Source organism: Branchiostoma lanceolatum, chromosome 4 (genome assembly GCF_035083965.1).
Source record: "Branchiostoma lanceolatum isolate klBraLanc5 chromosome 4, klBraLanc5.hap2, whole genome shotgun sequence".
In the NCBI taxonomy this organism is placed as follows: domain Eukaryota; kingdom Metazoa; phylum Chordata; class Leptocardii; order Amphioxiformes; family Branchiostomatidae; genus Branchiostoma; species Branchiostoma lanceolatum.
Genome location: NC_089725.1, coordinates 26,904,934 through 26,927,907, shown reverse-complemented (window position 1 = coordinate 26,927,907; position 22,974 = coordinate 26,904,934). Strand labels below are relative to the sequence as shown.

Here is a 22,974-nt window from a genome sequence, read left to right as displayed (position 1 = left end):
TGCTTATCAGCAAAAGTCATCCGGAAGTTCAACTTGGTCATAGCGGAAGGGGAAGGGTGTCTCTGGTTTGTTAGCATCAATATCGACTGCAATAGTTTGTCAACTAGGATGCGCGAATGAGCAGCTTGCGATACAAACTTGTCGCCGAGTATATACAAAATTCCCACGTTCCCATCCGTAAGTGCAGAGAGTGCATGGGAACGACACACTCAGGAAGGAAATTTCTGCAAAGGGGACAGAAATTCTAGTTTAAAATGTTACAGGTGCCACCGGGCAGCGAACCGCTGTTGCTTTTTGTGCTTAAACAAACAATTATTAATGGCATCGTTTCCATCAGATGGAGCAACAAACCCTTATTTTCAAACAACACATCTCTGGCCTGTCAGCTCGAGGGTCAGATTTGCATACACAGCCCTTCATCTCACCTCTTAGAGGAATAACAGGAAGAGATGCTGGCTGACAAGCAGGCGCACCTGGGTCCCATGTTACACCAAACACAGGCTCCACATCCTTTACCAATTAGATCAAAGGCCCATGGACAAATGTTAATAGGCAAAAGCCTCCATAAACAGGACCGGGGTCCTTGCGTACATGCCTCCCTCTAATGCCACCATCAAATCATAACAGGGCCGACACAAACTCATCGCATGTGATGAAAGACAGCGGTGCCAGAAGTGGAAGGAAGGAGAGCACAAGTGTGCAAGTAATCACTCTGTTTATGATTGCGATGATTAGGAGCGAAGTTTACTCCGGGAACGGCTGCGGAGTTTTCCTGTGTTGATCTGCGTTCAGCTGGGGGAATGAATCAATTTCTCGGCCGGTGTGTGGGTTATGTTGACTGCCTGTTGACTGGAATGGGGCCAATATTTGTCTGGGAGTGGGGGTTGGTCATAAGGACATCTCTCCACTTGGCATAAATATGTCAGGTGAGCTGACTGGGGGATGGCAGAGAGCGGCCACCTGCTGCTGGCACTTATTAAAGAGGAGGGTTACATAAGAGGAGGGTTACATGTAGGTGCAGGAACAGACACCACACCCTGTCCCCACCCTCCAGTACAGGAACTCCCCCCGCGGTACAATATGCACTGCTTTCCGTAGTCTCAAATAGCGCACAAATTGTCATCGACTCTAACGTTCCGCGAGTCGCGATGCTCTTTGGTTTGGTCCATGAGTCATACCATCTGTCGGGTCGTTGACCTTTACATCACATCTCGCGGTGCCTTGGGGCAGGATGAGGAGCAGATGGCACCCTGGATTGCACCGTACCTTTTCATGATCCAATAGCCCAGGATTAGTACACAGCTAGGGGGAAGGGCTTTAATGACAGAACAGCGTGTCATCGTTAGGGCCGGAGCTGGGACCAATTATATCTCTCACAGGTTTTTAATATCCAGGCAAAAGGGCGACGAGGTGAAGTGGTGAGTCGAAAAGATGTAAGAGGACTGGGGATTGATTAGTAGTATCTCAAGTCAGGTTATATACATAACCTCAAGTCAGGGAGAGGTACACTTGAAAAGTCACAGCATAATGCCCATAAAAAGTTGGTGGTGAACAGTGTAGGTGCTTAAGGTCAAAGGTACAACAAGTGCACTCAAACCAGTCTTGGAACTTGGTGATGAAATTTGAAACCATTTTGTTACAAGTTCCTAACTGAACATGGTGCCTGGGAGCCGTCTCTATAATAATGTTGTTAAGATTACCAGGACTCCTATACTCTCTCCCTGTAAACTTTATTTGTAGCCTGAAATCCAGTAGTCTGTATAACGCAAACTCCAGCTGTCCGGGGGTTTCTCTCCCCTCTTGGGTTGTGAGGCGGTTACAGGGCGGCGAGAGGTCACAGGAGGCTTGATTGAATTCAGGCTAGAAATCCAGGCTTGTTAGCTTTGGTGCGGCGGAGTCGAGACCATTGGGAGCGGATCAAAGCTAACAAGGCTGGACTCCAGGCTATTCATAACTAGGATGGCACTTGACAGAATAAAGAGGTATCTAGCAAAACGCTAAAGGGACGACTCACTTTGATCCGGTGAGAAACCGCCTTCCTGCCAAGGCCACGGAGTTGACTGGTCCGTCATGTGGCTGAATGATGGCCAGAGGCTCGGCTGTGTACAGGTCCCAGAAGTGGAGCTGGCCGTCCGCAGACCCGCTCAGCAGGAGACGCTTCTGCACCTGTCGGGCGGACGGACAAGAATCATTCAATAGAGTCCGAAAATAATTTCATCAGGTTGGTAGAACATAGAGTATTGGAGATTCTTTTTACACAACCGGTAATTCTCACCTGCTAACGTTTCGATGTCTGGCAGACACCTTCATCAGAGCTGGGACAAGGAAGACAACGCCGGTGATGAACCGAGACGAGGGGGGATACAAACCTAGCCACATTTGGGACAGTGTTCTCACCGCAAAAGCGCCACCTACATCGGCTACTTATAGCGGTGAGAAGCAGTACTCCAGTCAGAAGCTCTGATGAAGGTGTCTGACAGACATCGAAACGTCAGCGGGTGAGAATTACCGGTTGTGTAAAAAGAATCTCCAATACTCATTCAATAGAGTGCTTTTTTCTCTCACTACTGTAATTCACTTCACAAGGGCGGCAAGTGATTTACAGAACGGATGTGTGAAGGAATCATAGATAATTACAACAGGTTTTTCACAGTGATGATACGTTTACGGTACAGAGGTGACCGTGAAAACAGTGAACATAAAGTTACAGTGAAAGAAACAAGAATTACAGTATATATCATCTAGTATATCAATGTAGCAGACAGGTGCTGACTGCCATTTGGTGTCCCTATTTGCATTCCAATGGAACTTAATTCAAGGAAACAAATCATTTCCATGTCTTATTGGCAACTTTTTAAGTATTCTTCTCTAGTATCTCTTCTAAGAGCAGTAGTGGTTATTTGAGGTCTTTCAATGTTTGAATATGCTATGATTCACTTAAATGCAAATAGGGACACCAACATGGTAGCATAGTCAGGTGGACATTGAGGATGTCACATGACAATGCTCTATAGGTTTTGACATCAGTGATTCACAACTATCTACTACTTGGATCAATGCAGTTTAGCTGCAGGTAGACATCAGAAACACCTGCACAGCTCCAATTTTTCCTGCAACTAACCTGCATATACAGGTGGCATTTCGAGCCTTAGTTTTCCCATATAGTACCCACATGTGAATAGCAGTTCTGAGAAACCCTTGTATGTTGAGCATCTTTAACAGCTATAAGATGAGAGCCTGGGGATGTATATAAACTGTACAAGGACCTATCAAGGGGTCTTAGGGGATTCTGTTTGTTGTGGTTTCCTTGCCATTTCTGGAGGAAGGGAGTAGAAGGCCACATGGCCCTCCTACCTCCCCAGAGAGCACCTATCTGAAACTTGTACTTGAACTAAAGTCAGCTAAGCACATTGGTGGCATTTCAACAGCCTGTTAGGGGTGCGGGGATTAGAGATTTAGTTGCAATCGGTTTGCTACTGATAGGGAAGCAGCAAGAAATCCGATCTCCTGCCTCTACCTCTGAGCCATGCTATACTGCATGTTCTGAGCTGGTATAAGTTCTGGTGGGAGACACATGGACTTGGTGCTGGGCGAGGGTTATCTATCGTAAACAGTGGAAGCAGTGCCTGCATCTGGCTGTGATGAGTCAGCGCTTGATGAACACCATTGCTAGTTGCTATTTTGGAAGGTCTGGACGACTGGACCACAACAAAGATTCAACAAAGGACAGCCAGAAGGCCAACTTCCAGGCCCACTTAGATAAAAGGCATGAGACAGGTGCACTTGTTTTTTTTTCACATGGAATGATTCCAAATCGACCATTCTTTTCCTCCTGGGATGCTGATCTCAGGCCTGTAATAGCTTAAAGTATGCCCATTTATGGAACAAGATCCGTTTTGTTGCCCCATTCGCAGATGGAAACACTCCCCAGACCTATTCTGTGTTGAAGACTAAAGGATTACTGAGGAGAATCCTGCCAGACTTACATACCTCCGACAGAGGAGGCTGGAATGATACACAAATCACCAGAAGCCCAAGTGTTTGTCCTAGTAAGTGCTACTCTGGATAAGAGCTGTCGGTGTGATGCGAATTCTGGCGTTTATTTGGAAACAGTTTCCATGGCTTTATCGGGCCAGGAAGGCAGATTCCTCCTGCTTCGCTGTTGTTCCTGACAACCAGATGAGCACTTCAGCATCGGACACCAAATTACAGTAAACCAGAGGTGACTCTGTGGCTTCTGTGTGGATGCTAAGTTGGCAGCATAGTCTTGGAGTTCTTCTTTACACTTGATAATTCTTTAACCACCAAGTGTCTCATGACATGGGAGCTTTGTCTGAGAAAAAGGACACCAGGAAGACATAGGGAAGCCAATTAACAGTTTAAAATTGTTGCCACACAAAACTGTGAGCCTGGTAAAAGTTCTTGTGATAGCTTATGATGACTGAACTTGCAGGTATTCCATCTGAGTCGTGTTATGTAGGTGTTAACCTGCTTGATTCATGTACATGCAGACACATGAAAAGTAAAATTACAAATAATCCTCTGTAATTAAGGAGAGGCTCAAGAACATCTTGTAGGGCAATTCCATCACCACTGTTATCATGAGGCTGTTATTCAGTAATGTTACATTTCCAGATGGAAAAATACAGAATGTTCTGGCCCTGACAACCACGGACAATGACAATGCACCAGAAGTATTCACTCTTGTACATGAATTGTTTTTTCTTCAGCGGTTAGCAGAGATGAGCATGATGAACATCAATTTCCAGCAATGTTACATTTCCAGGTGCAAAATACAGAACGTTCTGGCCCTGACAACCACAGACAATTACAATGAAGAAGTATTCACTTTTGTATTCTGTTTTTTCTTAAGCAGTTAGCAGAGATGAGCAAGGCTGAACAAAGAAGAGTTCATTCCTGGGCCATTGTCTTGGGCACTTTTTTCCGCTTGAGTGTGATGGCCTCACTATTTAGATGATTGTCAAAAGGACAAATCGTTGTAGGAGGTGAAGAAATGCATTCTTGTCAGACAGGACTCAAATGACATATAAAAAGATATGTAGGACTTATGTTATCAACTACCATTGCCTGTTTTAATATGTATAGTCCATGTTGTGTTCTTGTTTTATGTTCTTTGAATAAAGTTGTCAAAAAAGTTTTTGCTGCACTACCTATGGGGCAGAGGAGTTTGCATGCATGTGGATGTCTTCAGCATGATGCTGAGACCCAGCCACCCACAGAGCCTGCACACCTGCAGTTAACCTTAACTCCACCCACCCAGCCTTTCTAAGAGTACTTGGTGTGACTTACGGTCAGACACAACACATGTGCCTGGTGACCATGGTACTGCTGCAAACATTCGCTGGTGTGAATGTCACTCAGCCGAAGTGTCCTGAAACAACACACACCGCACAATTAGTCTTGGCTGCAGTCATTGGAACAAGCCCAAAACACAACTACAATGTAGTTCTTTTCTCTATCACCATATTCTCTCCATGCCACTTAAGTGTTGTCCACTTTGTTGCAAAGTTCAAGGTAGATGTGAAAGGTTCATATTAGTAAATGTTGTGTGAAAAAAAAGCTCCAGGAAAGCATCCTCAGCGCATTATCAGGATTGCTTTCAACAAAGACATGGAGAATTGAATTGTCAATATTTGTTTAATAAACAAACGAATAAACAAACGAATGACAGCACAAGGTATTCATTCCAACCAGCAAACAGTTTTCATGCTACAAATGTAGATGTTGGAGAGAGGAGAGGTGATTTCATGGTACAGGGTTCATCTAAACAGGGCACTGGTAGGGTTGACCTGCGGTCTGACAATGATAAGTACACTGATGGTTTTAGCCTCTTCCTTGTGTACACCAGCAGAGTGAAAGGTGAAGGCAGTCACAAAGCCCCTTGCAGGAAGGAGTCTCCAAGGCTACATTACATGTCACTTTCTCAGAGCTGCTGCAAGACAAATTGGCAGGTCACATTCCAAGGTAGTGGCAGAGGGACATAAACAAACCATCATTGAGGATTAACGTCATGGCAATGTGGAAAACAGGTGAGGCTCTGCAGCCCAACAGTCTACCCATCACCTTGTCAGGGGGGTACATGGGAAATAAACCTCACAGCTGGCGGGCTGCTCGGGTTAATCACTGTACAAGTCCTGGGAAGTCACCCAGGGTAAAGGAGGCTTTCTTTATTATACAGGAGGGTTTTAACTTACACTGTCACCTGCAATGGAGAAAAGGATGGTAATGAGACTTTGTGTTTGCTGTGATTGTTGAGGCTATAGAGGGGCTGCGTTACAGGGAACATGTCTCAGTCACGGGGCACTCTTACGGTCATGTAATCCCTACAAAGGTCTTAAAAGAACAAAACATGGTCATTATACCCACCTCTCTAGGAAATGCACAATATCACACCTGAGTCAAGACAAAAGCTTGTTATAAAGGTCTTTAAAAGACCACCCAGACACCCCAGCAAACTCTGCAAAGCCAAACCAAAATGATAACGTGGTTGTTGTAAACTGCCTTTTTGCAACTGCTTACAAAACTGATTTTACTTTCAATAAACCAAAACAAACCATATCAATCATTCAAATCAATCAATCAATCAATCAATCAATCAATCAACAAATCACACCTTTTATCAAACAATAAGGATTTCAAAATGATTTTGTACCTCTTTCCATATAAATTGTTTGACCTCACTATAAGTAGGAATGATGGCTGGTACACTTTCCAAACAATTACTCACTTCCACTCAATACTCAATCAATTAAGGACTTTAAAAATGCCAATGAGTTGATCATTTGCATAAACGCGTCATAAATGGCTACATCTCATTCAGGCAATGCTTGAGTCACTTTGGCTGCAGGTGTTCACGGCTCCGGAGATACACTGGGCAATTAGAGATGAAATCAGGTATGTTAAATGGCCTGTCAGCTCCTATTATCCCTTCGTGGAAACAACTACAGAGGGAATAATTACAATTACCACTTAATTCTGAAGCGAGGTGTACTTCCTAAACTAATCACTCCTGCTCTCGGTGAGTGGAGTGATAGTGGAGAGGAAACTGCCTGTGAATCAGGGTCAATATGTTCAGCGAGGCTTGACTGATGTTACTTTGAGGGTTCAGTCTGCCATGAACTTACAACATGAGGGAGTGGGTGGTCAGGAAGGACTCTGATATGACATTTTCTACTGACACTGTCTGATAAAGTGCTAGTGAATCATTTTTCAGTAAGTCTCATGGCTACACCAGGGTGGTGTCACCTTTCTCAGAAATGTCAGGGAACGGACATTACAAAAGCAAGAACAAAACTTGAAAGTAAACTTTTGAAGTATTAGTAGAGGGTAGGAAAGGGCTTTTGTGAGAACTCAATTTGAGAACAAAGATTTGCACGAAAAAATATAGATACCACTCAACTTGATAACATGTTTTTATCTTGACTCAAGTGTGATGTTGTGCATTTCTTAAGAGAGGTGGATTATTGATGACAACGTTTTCGTCTAATAAGATGCAGGTATTCATACCTTGTTCATATGATCAATACCAAACCAAAATCATTTTCCTGAAATCATATCTTCATTCCCTTCCATGATCCTGCAAAGAATAGATGAGCAACTGCAAGGAATCATAATCATATAAAGGATGTATACAAGAAGGAAGTCTGAGTACAATTTCCAAGCAAATGTAGGGTTCAGGCAACCTCCTTGTTTCAGGTCAGTGTTTTATGCATGTTTGAAGCCTTTTATTACTCTTTAAAGTGGATCTTATTCCCCTCCCTCCTCCTAAAAAGCTAAGATCACTAGAAAGAGGCACTGTACATTAAAAAAGGCCACAAGAACATGTGTAAAACATTGACCCATTACATCTGCTTGGAGCTAAGCCAGAGTGTAAAACTCACTGGAAAGAGGTATATAAAAAAAGGCCTTAAGAACATGTGTAAAACACTGACCCAGACCCTACATCTGCTTGGAGCTAAGCCTGAGTAAACTCACATGTCCATAGAGCCGCTGATGACGCAGCGTCCAATCAGCTGCAGGCACGTAACGGCCTGGGTGTGCGCCTCGATCACGTTCAACCACTCGAAGCTGTCCAGCGACCAAACGATCATGGTGGAGTCATGTGACCCGGAGACCCTGCGGATATAGCCAATACCATTGTTTCATTTATTTGGTAGTATGATTTTATGTACAGTATATGTTATTTTGGTTTTGTATCATTTCGTAATTTGCATAACTTTTTAAAGTTACTTTTGTTGTAACTTTGACTTGATGTAAATCCCAGGACACTTTTAGGGGATATGTATCCCCCTGGTAAAATAAATGAACAAATAAACAGACAGATAGGCAACAACGGATGATATTGGTGCTTTTTAACATCCACTAACATACTTCCACCAGGGAACATAATTCTGCCACCCTGAAAAGATACGTCCAAAAAGATCTCCAACCCAACGTCCTCCGGTATAATGCACTATACAGTATCTGAACTGTGCATACCTGGGGGGTGCTGCACTAGAGATCTCTCAAACCCACTGTTTTTCATAGTTGTGAATTTATGTAATCTGACGTATTACATACAGTAAATGTACATACAGTAAATTCATTCATCATGGTGGAGACAGAATTTTGCAGTAGGAAACAATTCTGTAGTACAGCACTAATATGGAAACAAATAAAACACTGCAAGCATTCCAAAATTTACAGAATACATGATGATTGCATATCTGAATGAGCACTAAGTTGAACAGAGCTGATGTGGTCTGATCGATTCTGAATGAACAATTTGTTTCATCACAAAATGAAATATAGATGTGATATTACTGGTCACTTATCATATCTGATAGCTATCCCATAGTGATACTCTAATGAATTGCGTACTGCACTACAATTTGCAAATTTCTACTTGTACCTATTGTCGTAAAGGAATTTTTGATTATCCCGGTAACACACCCGAGATATGTATTAATTAGATTTGACTCTTTATGGTAATGGTGCATGGACATGTATGGAGGGCAGAGCAGCATAAGGAAAAAACATTTTCCTTCCATAAAAGAATCTGTAAATAATCAAGTGTTTATTTTATTCCTGATGTGTTTATTTGGCAGTGGCAGGCCCGTCCTCTGGGGCTGGGACTTGCCACACTTGCTGGCCATAAATTATGTCCTATAAAGATCTGGGAAGGGCCACCAAAGGTGTCCACTCACTCCTGGGCCCTCAGGGGCAACCCAACACCCTGGGAAGGAGAGGGCAGCCCAGCTTCAGATAATGAAGAGGCAGCAGCAGTCCACAGGGGAGCTGGATGGCAATATCAGATGAAGGGCTGGCCAAACACAACTACTTCAGCAAGTTTTAGTGCTGTCCATCTGACCTCACTATGTAAATAATCTATTAAAATCAACTGATCCAATAAAACAAAAAAGACAATAAAGATAAGTAATTGACAGTGAAATACCTAACAGATGTAAAAGAAAAAGGTGTTTCAATACAAATTTCTGGGCACTTGAACCAGTACTTGAGTTCACATGAACAGAGATGCTATCATCATGCAGCCTTACAACGTGAGGTAAATTGGGAAAACTTTACAGAACTTGCTAATACAATTAATTAAAAGTCTTTTCAACATCTCAAATTATGCGCACCTAGCTACTTGAGTGGACAAAAAAGGCATCAACCCCCACAACAGAAGCCTCACATGACCCCCACATATACCTTTATACAATGGACCCAGCCTTGCCTACCTATGGGTCAATTAAGGCTTTACGAGGTGCGAGGTGAGTAGAGATACCTGCCCTTGGCTGTCCATGACAGGTATTTCCTCTTCGGATTTACACATGTGTAAACTGTTGCTCATGGTTGGCCACAGGAAATTTTCCTAATTTCGAGAGTGTGCATGCTATGGGATTGGAGCCCACAGCCCCGAAATCCCCGCATTTCGACCTGACACAGACCAGAGGCAGGAAGTCCCGCATCATACCAAAGGTACCCAGATGTGCCTGAGCACCATTCCCACCATTAGTCATGGGCAGGTGACACGGTGATGTGAGAAGTGTGCTAATTACTTTCTCACACCTCAGGAGAGTAGAGTGGCATGTCTCACCCTGTCTGCAAGGAGACCCTCAGCTGGAAGGGGGGAGGGGAGGAGGAGGGGGGGCGCTGACGAACATCAGGACCCGGGCCACATGGTACCTGGGATGTACCTGTCCTCCGACCCTGGCCTTCCTCTCCCAACACTCACCTCTATCTTTAATCACATGTAACACATCCTGATAGCGAACCTCCTGTGTGAGGCCATATTTTCCAACTGCTGGCCTTTGGAGCTTTGATGGAGGTCGCAGATACCAGGGAACCAGTTGAATTCAGTTCAGTTCAGTCTGGGACTGTCTAGCAAGAGGGCTCCCCCTGTCTGCTCTGAGTATCAAACTGTCTGTGTCAACGAACTCTACAACTCATCAATCCAGAAATTGAAAACAAGCTCACACCTTAAAAACCTGCTTACAAGTATCTTTTAATGTAAATTTGGAAGTTGAAATGACCTATTAAGTTCTATGATGTATCCACCTCAATCAAACAAAAAGGTATGAAACAGTTGACTACTTTTAGATGGACATCAAATACAGTAGCCTGGATGCCAGATGCCATCTATATCTATAGTGTAGATATTTTAGAATTAGGGGGTCTGGCATCTAGGCTACAAATACAGAATCTTACAATCTTGAATTTCTCCTGGCTGGCTGAATGCATCCCTCTGTCCCATATGGTTCCTGGGCGTTCCCCAGGGGTGCACCTGTGGTCTTCCTCAGGCACACCTCCTGCTATCTGTACTCATGTTACTAAACATCCTGTTGATTGTTTTCCCTGTACTTTGATGTTTCATTCAGGGGTCTGACAACTGGAATTTGATGGGGGAAATTACAGGGAAATTATGGGTGTCACTGAATTGATTGGATACAGATTCCCTGTATCTGCTAAGATAAGACAGACACTCAAGCCCCTGGTTGACCACTACAAAGGTTAGCATTGTAGAACACAGTCATGGTGCAAGTCTAAACAGTAGCCGATTTTCTACTGACCAACCTTCCACTCTTTACAGGTATAGCTAAAGTTGTTCTGTCAACAGCCGATAATTTGAACAGGGAATAAAAAGCAGTCCAGAAAAAATTGATTGTCCACAACACCAGTCACGGGGTCAGGGGGTCAGTTGGTCCTGACAGGGTGAGAGAGACCACCACTGGGAGGAGATGGAGCCAGCAACTTTACTACCTCTGCTGAGGTCAGGTGTTTACGAGCTTTGGTTGTTCCTCTTTCTTTCGCTGGCTACTGGACGGAACAACTTACAAAGATTTGAATGGAATCTAATTCTCTTTGGTAGAGGGGTGAGCCAGCAAAGAAGTGAGCAAAGTCTGGGAACCCAGATTCAGGTGAATCCCCTAGCAATACTTCTCTGAACTGTAAGCATGAAATCTGATGGGCAAAACTATGGCACCTTGGTGCTCATCATCACATCACCATGGTGCTATAAAGTACAGCAGGCTGGCATCCAAACCAATTATAGCTCCAGAGTCTGCGGAGAGGAGGTTTGGATACCAGGCTACTAGTACAGTACCTCAACTTGCTTTGAACTGGCTGTGACATGTGATGTAGCCACATTTTGTGGTTCAGCATCCTACTCTAAAATATATATTGTGTGGGTATCGATAGATAATATAGAGATTGGGGGTCTGACATCCAGGCTACAGTCCTACAAGTTTTTAGCAACTGAACCTGTGAAGTTAGATCAAATGGTGGCCCATTTTTCTACAAACAACTGTTAAAAATATTTAACGTACACACTCAATGATTTATAGATGTAACTTCACATTTAATTTCATGTTACTCTATGTAATATCTATTTTCAACTGTCATGTACATCGGAGAATGGTTTCATACCCGAAGGGCCCTAGTCTCCACCAATTGCACTGATTCCCTGGTGTTAATTGCCAGCTGTAGTGATCAAATTATATGTATAAATAGGACCTTCCCATGGATTTAGATAAGGATGATTTATACCACTATTTGCCCTGCTGCCTGGAGGATGACCACATGTGGGGAAAAATAAGTCGTAAATCAGGACCAGTGGGAAGCCTCTCTGATCTTCCTCATATGGGGAAAATGATCATCAGTGGATGCCAACCCAGTTTTGATGAAGCTTCTGAGCTATTCAGTCTTCTAGATCTATGACATACTGTAAACGCATTTAAGTTTGCGTGGTTTTTATTTCACGGTAGGGAGAAAATGGAGTGTTTGTGGTGGTTTTAAGTTTGCATTTAAAACAATAGTAGTGCTACAGTCACAGGTGGGCAAAACGTTTTGCGGTGGTTTTAAGTTTGCACTGAAGAGTTCACTGCAAAACCGTGAACATAAAACCACCGTGAACATTTCTGCATCTACAGTACTTCTAAAGTAAGCCATGACATTAATTGCTCTCCAGTGTATCACGCCAGATTTTCAAAGATATGTATTCATCAGTAGGTTTTACTATCTTGTGGTCTAACTTATCTTTGTAAAGAAAGTTGTACAAACTTCATGCCTTTGGAAATCAATCAATCAATCTTCCACAGGCATCAACTACTGATGATGCATGCCTTGCAGGATCATCAAAGTTGTGTCTAGTTGTGATTTACACACATGTGACAATGCACAGATGTCTCCAAGGCGAGGCTGTCCCAGGGGCTACCTGGTGCATATACAGGTCAAGAACAGGTGCATCATAGAGAAGGGTGTTACAGGGTTTTGTTGACAGTTCTAATTATATTTTCACTGTCCATTGCCCCAGCAGCTTGATCGAATTAAAGACATCAAGGCTGACTGCCACAGGGATGGCCCAGCCAATGACAGGAACTTCGCTCACTCACTATGGCAATGGGGTGAGTAATTCTGATCGCGTTTGGGTGCCAAGCGAGGGGTCATGAGGTTTTCAGCAACAGGTGTTGATCCAGATGGCCGTTAATTTAATTAAGTGCTGCAAGGAGGGAGGTCCTGATACTGATCAAGGCACCAATTATGGGCTAAAGTGGGCTAAAGATGAGGAGTCCAAATATTCAAATAAAAACAAAGTTGCGGTTGGTGGTCCATTTAAATGAGCCGTAGCGACGCACAGAAACCTGTTAAACTGCTACATGCCGCGGAGCACGTCGCAACATATTCGAGGCCACCTCTGCTTCACTAATGTGGAGAAAGGGACAAAAATGGGCCGATCGGCGAGATGAAAGGAGGCGCCCTAACACACTTACTCACACACCACTTGGCCCAGAGATGCTTGATAGATCTTACAATAGCCGTGCACATATCAGGCGGAGGGTCTTAATAAGCTATGTCAGCGGTGTGTTTCTTCATTAGGGGAGAGCAATGTGACAACAACCAGCATCTGCTCCATAAGCTGGGATGCAGAACAGAGGATAGCTTGGATGCCAGGCTGTTTCCAGGGTCTACACTGGTCAGCTCCCGTCTGCTCCAGGTCCAACATGCCCCAAAGGAAATTTTGCCCTAATGCCCTGAGCTAGACCAGGGAGGCTGTGGTAAAATTTCCTGGGGGTATGTTGGTTCTAGAGCCAAGGAGCTGACCTGTGTGGGCCCTGGAAACAGTCTGGCACCCAGGCTAGGTGAGGATGACACTGATGACTTACTACATATGATCTTTGTGATGTACCGCTACACAATTACAGTTGGTGTTGTTATCATTCTATCTCTAGATTTGCCCATCCATTTGCCACCTGATACTAGTACTGTATATTGTTTCTGAAAAGATATTAGCAAGAAGTATTTTGTTGGGTTGATCCAGGGATCAACTCAGGATTTCTACAGGCACTCCTTACACTTTCCAGGGGGTAGCATCAGCTAGGAATGTAGCCTGGATGCCAGACCCCCAAACTCTGAAATATCGATAGATATTTCAGAGTTTGGGGGTCTGGCATCCAGGCTATTAGGAATGTTTTATGAAACAATAAGCCACTTTTTCTCTTAAGAATTTATGCTGACAGCCAAGTTGTCAAAATCTTTAGCAGAAACTGACTTGAGATGTTCCATCTCACACACAACATGAAAGGGATTGCAGACATCTATGGGGAGGCAACTTGTGGAAGTTGAGTTAATTGTGCAGCATGAGGAAAACTTACAGAAAGTGCTGGTTACACTGCAGACAGGAGACAGCGCCTCGGTGGCCGGTCAGAACTGCCAGTCGTTCAAACTGGACAATGTCCCACACCTGTGGAAGACAACATGCTGTTACCATAAAGTCAATTAGCATTTAAAGGGCATTGATTGTAAATGCTCTTCTGTCTAACCATATCATTGATTTGGTTTCCAATGTGTAGCATCTTTGAACATGATAATGAGGATGAAATAAAACATCAATCATGAAAGTGAAGTTTTAGTTCTCAACTGACATTACTATTAATCAATGCAATTCAGTAAATAAATAAATGTATAATACAAGACTGCCATGCTGATTTGATTTTAATCTTTTATTTTCTAATAGGCCTGATCAACACATAGAACTGCAGTGGAGACTATTAAACAAGAGGGCACATAATGATTATTCATCCAGGGGTAGGACCTATCCAAAAAAATGTATTTTGACTTCCCATGCAACCATCTGCCTAACATTTGATCTGATAGCAGCTAGTAAGACTCAGGCTTTCTTCAACAAACAATTTAACAGCAATTAGCCCAAACTACAGGGGATTTCAGGGTCAGATAACAAGGCTCTGCTGTATTATGTATACAGCTGTTTGTGATGAAGTACTGACAGTTCTAAGAATTGCTGGACACTCCTAGCCATACACATGCTTTTCAAAAGTTGATAAGAAAATACCATGTCAGCATATACTATCATACTACCAATCACAATGATTGAATTAACAGATGTATTGTGCTTACTTGATGCAAGACTGCCTCATTTTGTCATTGTAACACCTCAAGAATGTAGGAATGTTTTCGCTGGGGTAGGGCTTATGAATCCATATGACATTTTGCCTGCCAAGTCGTGTAGTTGTCACCTCAACCCCACATACTCCTGCTGCAACCCCTGTCAAACACTTCCCCTCACTCCCACACTCCCGCCCAAAATTAACGCACACCTTTCATATTGGCATGACACGTCCCTTCCGTTGCAACTTTTGATAAGATTACAAGTGGGGTAAGGTAAATTCAATAATCTGTGAAGTGTGCACAACAGATCAGCACCCCCCCATACCCCCCAACATGCCCACATGGGACCCACCTGTGACCTGTGACCTTACGCTAGAGATGTAAAAATCTCCAAGCAGATGTAAGATGCAGTCCAATGTTTTATGTGTGTCTTCAAGACTTTCTGTGTGTCTTTCTACTGGTCTGCATTTCTCTCTCTTCCCCTCCCTGCGGACCACCAGAATGATACATTAAAAGCCTCAATAGCAGGTGTAAAACACTGGTCCCTACCTTACATCTGCTTGGAGATTAGGGTCGTACCACTTACCATGATGGACATGTCCCAGGATCCTGTGCATATCTTGGTCTGGTTGAAGTGGATGGAGCGTATGCCACCCTGCAGAAGACAATAAACGTGGTGGTTAACGTTGACAGCAATAGAATCTGAATTCATTCTCACCCAATCTCATAATGATTAAGTCAAGATTTACCCTTCCAGCCTAATTAACTGATACCCAGAATTGTATGTATTATACAAGCTTGCTGAGTGGTCTTTTCCTCAAATTTTCGGCAAAGAGTGGATCACCATACCATGAAGACATCTTCAAACCATATTGGTTTTACAAACAGCCTTCCGATATTAAAATATTAATATGATAAGGACTTCTTAATTTTGTCACATTCAAGTCCCCTGTGGGCCTTCAAGGTAAACATTTTCCATAAAAAATTAGTATCTATGTGTTCAGCATGGATTACTCTACAACACTGCAGTCTAGTTACAGGTACAACTATGATAATAAGAAAGATTTTTATTAATATCTTCAAAATGTTTACAAAAATGGCAGGATTGGAATATTCATGAACACCTAGCTAAGTACTCGAAATCTGCACCACCATGTTTAGACTGCTATCTTTTTGTAAATTTTGTCTACTTTCCAAATATGTACTTTTCTACACAAAATATTATTTTATGGGAGCCCACAAGCTAGGAAAAGATAAGATGTCAAAAATCTAACTTTTGCCTTCTCCAGGGGAGAAATATGATCTCTTTGTTGGTATAAGTGAACAATACAGCTAATCAAGGTGTTTACATAGCACCCTGACGGCAGGGTTGCAGACTACCTGGGGAGAACAAAAGCCAGTTCTCGACTTGTTCACACCTTTACCTGGCAGTACCTGGTATGCGCTAGACAACTAATGGCTTGGGTCTAAAACAATCAACATTGTTTTGTGCTAGCCCTTTTTTATGCTCTCCCAGCAGAGTTGGTGGGAAGACTGTGACCTTTTTATTGCCACAAATTGCGAATCGAATCAGGAAGACATAACCGCACTCCTCTAGAGCAAAGAATATGCCAATTTTGTAGTCTAGGTAAAGTAGAAGACGAAGTACATTTTATTGTAGACTGTCCTTTGTATGATAGCGATAGAAAACCTCTTTTCAGTTTTGTGTTAAGTAAATTCCCCTACTTTAGATACCTGAATAGTAGAGAGAAATTTAAATTTATTACAGCCTTTGATTGGATAGACCAACTCTAACTAATCACACAGCCTCTTATATTTATACAATTACCAAGAAGCGATATGAAGTCGAAAATACTAAAAGCATGCTAGATGTTTATATACAGTGATACTCGTGAATACGTATATATTTGTTAACATGTGACCCAGCGGGGCAAACATGTACAATAAACGTTAAAATTTTAATCATCATTATAAAGGTCTTCTTCATTCATTCCTGCAAGTATATAATGTCCTTGATTCCTGTTTTAATCTCCCGTTTTCTCTCTACACTCCCGTGTAGACAGAAAACTGGGCATATGATAAAAAGGTCTCAATCTTCCCAACAACTCTGCTTGGAGAGTGCTTTATTTAAATTTTAAGCAAGGAGGCATAAGCGAACCTACACGCGAAATTCATTGGACTGTTTTGCTCATTTCATTATGTACGCCGATTTGTCACTCATCTGACAGTTCTTCCCTTTGCCCCGCTATCCGGCAATTAGCCTGATACAAATATAGTCGTGTCAACATTTGCAATTTTGGACAGTGGACAACATCTGTTTAGCATGTGATATAGTCAAAAATTATAGACAGAACAACCATTAACATGGCTCTCCTCTATGAATATTATCTTCTTTCTGCCAGAGGTAGGATTCGAACTCATTTTGGACATGACTTTGCGCCGCCTTGTATGTCTTTCTTATTCTCCAATCAGTTGTTAGGCTCCAGCTAATGCTTTAGAAGTTTGTCCTGCATTATTTCTGCATTAAACTACCTCGCAATTCCCTCCCCAAGATGCAAGCAGAAAAACACCACAAACTGTTTTAGGGGGAGCCATTTTTTTAGGGGGAAAACATTATTTTCTGTCTCTAGTCAGCGTTCACATTTTTCTCCAGACAAAGAAATGGACGCCGAAAAAAAGGCCCAGAAACATTTACCAAACTTAGGCCTGGTTGCAGACTGCATCGTTTGAAAAAAAAAACAACTAAAAGGCAGCTTTCTAATAATTACTGCATTTTGACCGTATTCTGATATCTAATAGGAAGACAATACGTAATATTTTGCCATACGCTGGTATCAAAATACTTTTTAACCCACAGTAGTAGTAAGCGCAATACACATTTGGCTGAATACTAGTACTTCCCAGACATGTCACAAGAACCCCGCTTCACACTCCGCAGGGTGCCAGGTAGCATGTTTCGGCACCCCCCATGCAAAGTTTTCACAGTAGGCGGTGAGGGAGCAATTAGTGAACAATGGGGAGAATCTGTGAAAATCGGGGTCAAAGGTGGTTGCTATGTGTTGCTAGGGCAGCCAACACCCACTTCCTATGGAACCTCCAAACTTGACTTAATCTAGGTGAGATGGCTCACTTAGTTAACGGCAACTCTCATAATGAAGCAAGATCGTCACATGTTTCTTTTCTAATGGCAAAAGAGATCTACTAATGGCACATCAGTAATCCCCGGAGTATATATATATATTGCACAATTGAGATATCCAGGTGTTCAAGACATTCTTGAGAAGGCCTTTTGATAACACCATTTTCATGTGTCAGTCGTAGGGTGCCCAGTAAAATTATTGCAGTTGACGATATAACCTATGTTATCTATGTACCAGTGAATGCCATACGTTGTACCTTATACAATTGTTGTGCAATAAAGTTATTATTATAACCTTGAAATAAGCTGACTTGCATTTTTTATCCATAGATATACATCTCTTTGAATCACAGTAAAGAAAAGAGAACACATGAACTTAACAGAATTGTTAAATGTCTTCTGGCTGACTCTTTCGTACATGTAGGACAAAATTTTTCACATCTAAGATCGCACGATAGAAGTATGTCTTGCTATGACGTCTTTTACATTGATAAAACCGGGTAGAGAGACAGTGAGACAACTGTCAACTGAGTAGCAGCCTTGTCCTGATTCTATGTTCCAAAGTCTGACAGTGTGAAGCTGCTGCACAAAGTAGTCATGCAGAAGTGAAGGGATGCTAAACAAGACTGCAGCAATTGCTACTTTGTACACTGCTAGAATGTATTAAAAAAGCATCTCTTCCTCACATCCTCAGAGTACACATTCAGGTACTTTATTCAGCATTTCTAGCCAGGTATTTTGGGGAAATGAGTGCATTAAGTGCAGGTGCTATGAAACAGTTCATATGAAGGTGACAAGTGTCAGGTCTTCTGGTACATGTTAGAAGAGATTGCTTCACGATCTTGCTGCTCATGGCTGTCAGCAGTAGAAACCTAGCCTGAATTCAATCAAGCCTCCTGTGACCGCTCGCCGCTCTGTAACCGCCGAGGGGAGAGAAACCCCCGGACAGCTGGAGTTTGCGTTATACAGACTAGTAGAAACCTATAAGATGAGCATTACATCCAGAGGTTTACCACAACAAAACAGCTCTAGGAGTTGAATGCCGATGCTTAAAAGAGCAGTTATTACTTGCTGTGTGCAAAGACCATAAAAAAGGTGAAGGGCTTGTAATATTATCTCCATTCAAACACAGAATAGAGGATTATCCGTCCACTTTGACTCAAAGAACCTTTAAACAACCCTATAATTGCCACAGAACTTATGAACATCGACAAATAAGCTTGACTAGATCCAATATGATCCTGTATATTCCTCTCTATTTTGAGTAGATTATAAAAACATTTGCTCAAATGGTGGGTTAAGATGAACAGTTTGCCCTAATAAGGACTAAAAAATCACGTAAAGCCACATTCACTCCAGGCTGCATTGCCCTATGATCAGGGCCTATTGTTGTTGCAGGTAAGTCTTCATATGGAGGTACACAGAGAACAATGCCAATGTATTACACCACCAGCATATGGTTTCACTACACAACCCAAACACAGGAAAACCACAGAGGCACTGTAATCCCGGGACATGTTCAGTTTAACTTCACCAAGGGAAGGAGAAATCCCCAGCAATTTCTGAAGGCAATATCGGTAAAACCACTTGAGCTTGTGCCTTTGCGGGGACTCTAGCCTAAGTCCGTAACACCAGTTTACACAAACAATGGTCAAGTCTGGAGTAACCCACTGGAAAGGGCCGGATCTTTTACAATCTTGTCTTCAATCGTTCCAATTATGTAAGGATAAACAAGGTGGATTAAGAATCAGGAATATTATATACATAACTAATCACAACATTTACTTTTAGTACTTTGAAAACAAATTGTTAAATTTTGCATGAGTAGATACAGTAGGGTTATTGTGTCCATGTGCAGAAGAGTACAGAAAACTACATTGGTTAGATTTTGCATACATTTCTTATTGCTATTAAAACTGGGATATGTAGCCATAGTGCAGTCCTTGTGCGACCACAGCAGATCTGATCCAACGAACTTGACCTTTTCACCGGCAGAAGTAGTTGCACTATAAGTGCCGCAAAAGCAAACATGTTGAAGATTTGAGGTGGCTGTGGGTCATACTTGGGTAACCACTGTTAGTTTGAAAAGGTGCTGAACAAACAAAGGGAAGTAACACAAAACACACCTGTGAGCACCTGTTGAACCAAAAGGCAACCAGGGGCCTGGAAAGGTCTACTAAAAGAGGAACTTCTCAAAGAGGAGTCCCACGGGCCAAAGGAAAACTTCAGCCTGCATGAGAGGTGATCACAAGAGCATCACCTGTCTTTGTTCAACTGTCAGGTCGTCAATCTTTCAATCCCGACCAGACTTACTCTTACTTGAGGTCGTTCACATTTACATTTGACATTTCCGTACTCCCCTGACATATGAGGCTGTCTGATCTGATTACAAGTGGAGGATACAGCATATTGCTGCCCTATCCGTAGGTGTGAATTATAGCCAGAGCAGGTTTCCAGTTTTGAATGGCCCGAGTTTTAGTGCTGCACCATTAGGTAGTACAGTGCGCTGCCCAATAACTTCTCCTGAATGCCTCAATTTAGCGGCAGCAAGGTTGTTGTGTGGGGAGCCGCGAGCTGGAACGGTGGGCACAAATAGCTCATTACTGGGAGATCTGGGCTTGAATCCCCTGCCCCTTGCACCTATTGTCTGTCACTTGCCAGATGTCACAGCGGGGCTCCCACCTGCCTGTCATCCCACTCTCTCCACAGGTATTGTCACGGGGCGGGGGGACAATGCCTTCAAGTTCAACAGGAAGCGGAGGGTCTAAGCTGACTTAACCCTACTGGCCTTCCCCCATCCCAAGGTTTTCTCAGTAATTAGCATCCATTCAGCATCTGCACCACGAGGTCAGCAAATGTCAGCCAGGTGTGCACAATGTGAGCAGCAGACAGACAGCGAGTGTCGCTGCTGGGATTCTCACAGGGCTGTGATGATGTCCTCATCTGTGTGGCTCTCTGCATCTTAATCACTTGTCTTTCCAGCAAATTGTACCAACCTTCGTTAAGAGAGATGTTGAAGTACCTTGCTAATTAATTACACAAACCAATGTGATAATTCTTTTCATCTAGTCTACCCTGAAAACTGTACCTTATTTGTGAACAGTACTATTGAAATATTGCTAAATTGAAGCCATATGAAAGGGTAGACTCTTGTAAAGTTGTGACAATTTCCTCATCTGTGTAGTTCTGTGCATCATATTCAATTGTATTTCTAGAAAACTGTACCAAAATTTGATGAACATTAATAATGAAATATTGCAGATTTAACCGGCATGATACAGCAGACTCTTGCAAAGTTGTAACAATTTCCTCATGTGGGTAGTTCTGTGTAATGCTTATCCAGTTTATCTTTCCAAAGTTTGTAAACAGTAATATTGAAATATTGCTGATTGATAACTTTAAGGTAGACTCTTTCAAAACTGTGACAATATCCTCATCTGTGTAGTTCTCTGCATCTCATTCGCTTGTCTATACAGAAAATTGAAGAAAAAAAGGTAATACAGTACGGTATAGTATTGAAAAGCAATATGGTTCCCATCTTCCACTGAGAGAAAAAGAACTTCTGCCCTTCTAATTTACACGATCAATGCTGGCACTGATCTCCAGCAGCAGCAGTCAAAAAGAAGCTCTCAACAGCAAGTGCCAGCTGTCAGGCAAATTAAGGTTTCTTTAAGAACAAATATGTTTGCAGGATGCTGCCTCGCATGGTGGGAGCGCTGGCATGCAATACTGGTGTTGGTGATTACACCATTGCTGAGTGACAACAATACTGCTGGCCCGGCTGACAGGGCCCTCAGACTGGGGGAAGCCTACACCTTGTTTCCGCCCAATTTTCCATTGTATCTTTGTGTTGTATCAGCAGGGGTCAATATTTGGTGACCCTCAAAACACAACATAAACGGGTTGGGCTTCTGTTATCATAGGCTCGAGTTGCTGTTTTCAAAGGTGACAACCAGCTTGTATCCACCTGTTCCGCCGCTTCCTGATTAAGAAACTAACAACAGTCATACTAGTAATAGTAGTTTCATTCAATTAATTTTCTCCCTGGACCCTAGCCAAGGGCTGAAACAGCCCGGCTGCTCTAGCCTGTCCAGGTGTATACATACAAAAGTCTTCTCTTGATTACATGTGTGGGCCTTGACCCTTTCTAAGACACTTGGCCTTATCAAAATGCCAACGGTAAATACTCCCCATCCATCCCCACTTTATTAAAAACGACTTCCGATCCCCGCAGACTTTACTGCATGAAGATGCAGCCTTAGCTCTCGCTATTTCTGGAATTCTGGGGGCGACGGCCCAGGCACACACAGACGCGATGTGTAGATTTCACAGGAAAGCCTTTGAGAAGATGGTTTAAAAAGTTAGAAGCTGCTGCTGTGTGGAATAAGCTCCCAATTTGTTTCTTACAGCATTACGTAATCCTAGGATAGGTTGTTGGGTATCTAATAGGTAGTCACTGGAACTGTGGCACAATATAGGGTTAATGACCTGCCCTGAAGTCTATATGGTGTGTTAGGCATGGTCATTCCTATAACCACCGAATATCATCGAATACCAAGTTTATATGAAGATTACAGACCCACAAAAGTGGGTTTATATGGGAAAAGAAGGACCCGTAAATGGAGCCTTCTGATTGGTCAACAACATCTAGCTATATGATAATAGATGTTAACAACACACGTAACGATGTACCACAGTACACAACCAGGTCAGAATGTGTAATATACACGCACATCTTCAGGAGGATGATGCCACATACACACAGTACATGTTGTTGTGATTTCTGCACATAGCTCATAGATCCTGAAAACCTTCGCTTCAGATGACAGGAATGTTTCTATTACAAACAATACCTGTGGACAGAAATCCAGAGAAACTCTATATGCCATCCGCCAAGGACATCAGTAGAAGAGGAGATGATGCAGACC

At 42.7% G+C, this 22,974-nt stretch overlaps 1 protein-coding gene across 1 annotated transcript in view; it reads right to left on the bottom strand.

Annotated features, from left to right (window-relative positions):
• LOC136433750 (uncharacterized) overlaps positions 1–22,974 on the bottom strand; it is a 42,859-nt gene that overhangs the window by 8,350 nt on the left and 11,535 nt on the right. The window contains exons 13-17 of the mRNA XM_066426238.1: positions 15,494–15,562; positions 14,154–14,242; positions 7,996–8,136; positions 5,311–5,392; positions 2,015–2,166 (exon numbers count right to left, since the gene is read on the bottom strand). Of these exons, the coding sequence (XP_066282335.1) occupies positions 2,015–2,166; positions 5,311–5,392; positions 7,996–8,136; positions 14,154–14,242; positions 15,494–15,562 (533 nt within the window). The remainder of the gene's footprint in view (positions 1–2,014; positions 2,167–5,310; positions 5,393–7,995; positions 8,137–14,153; positions 14,243–15,493; positions 15,563–22,974) is intronic.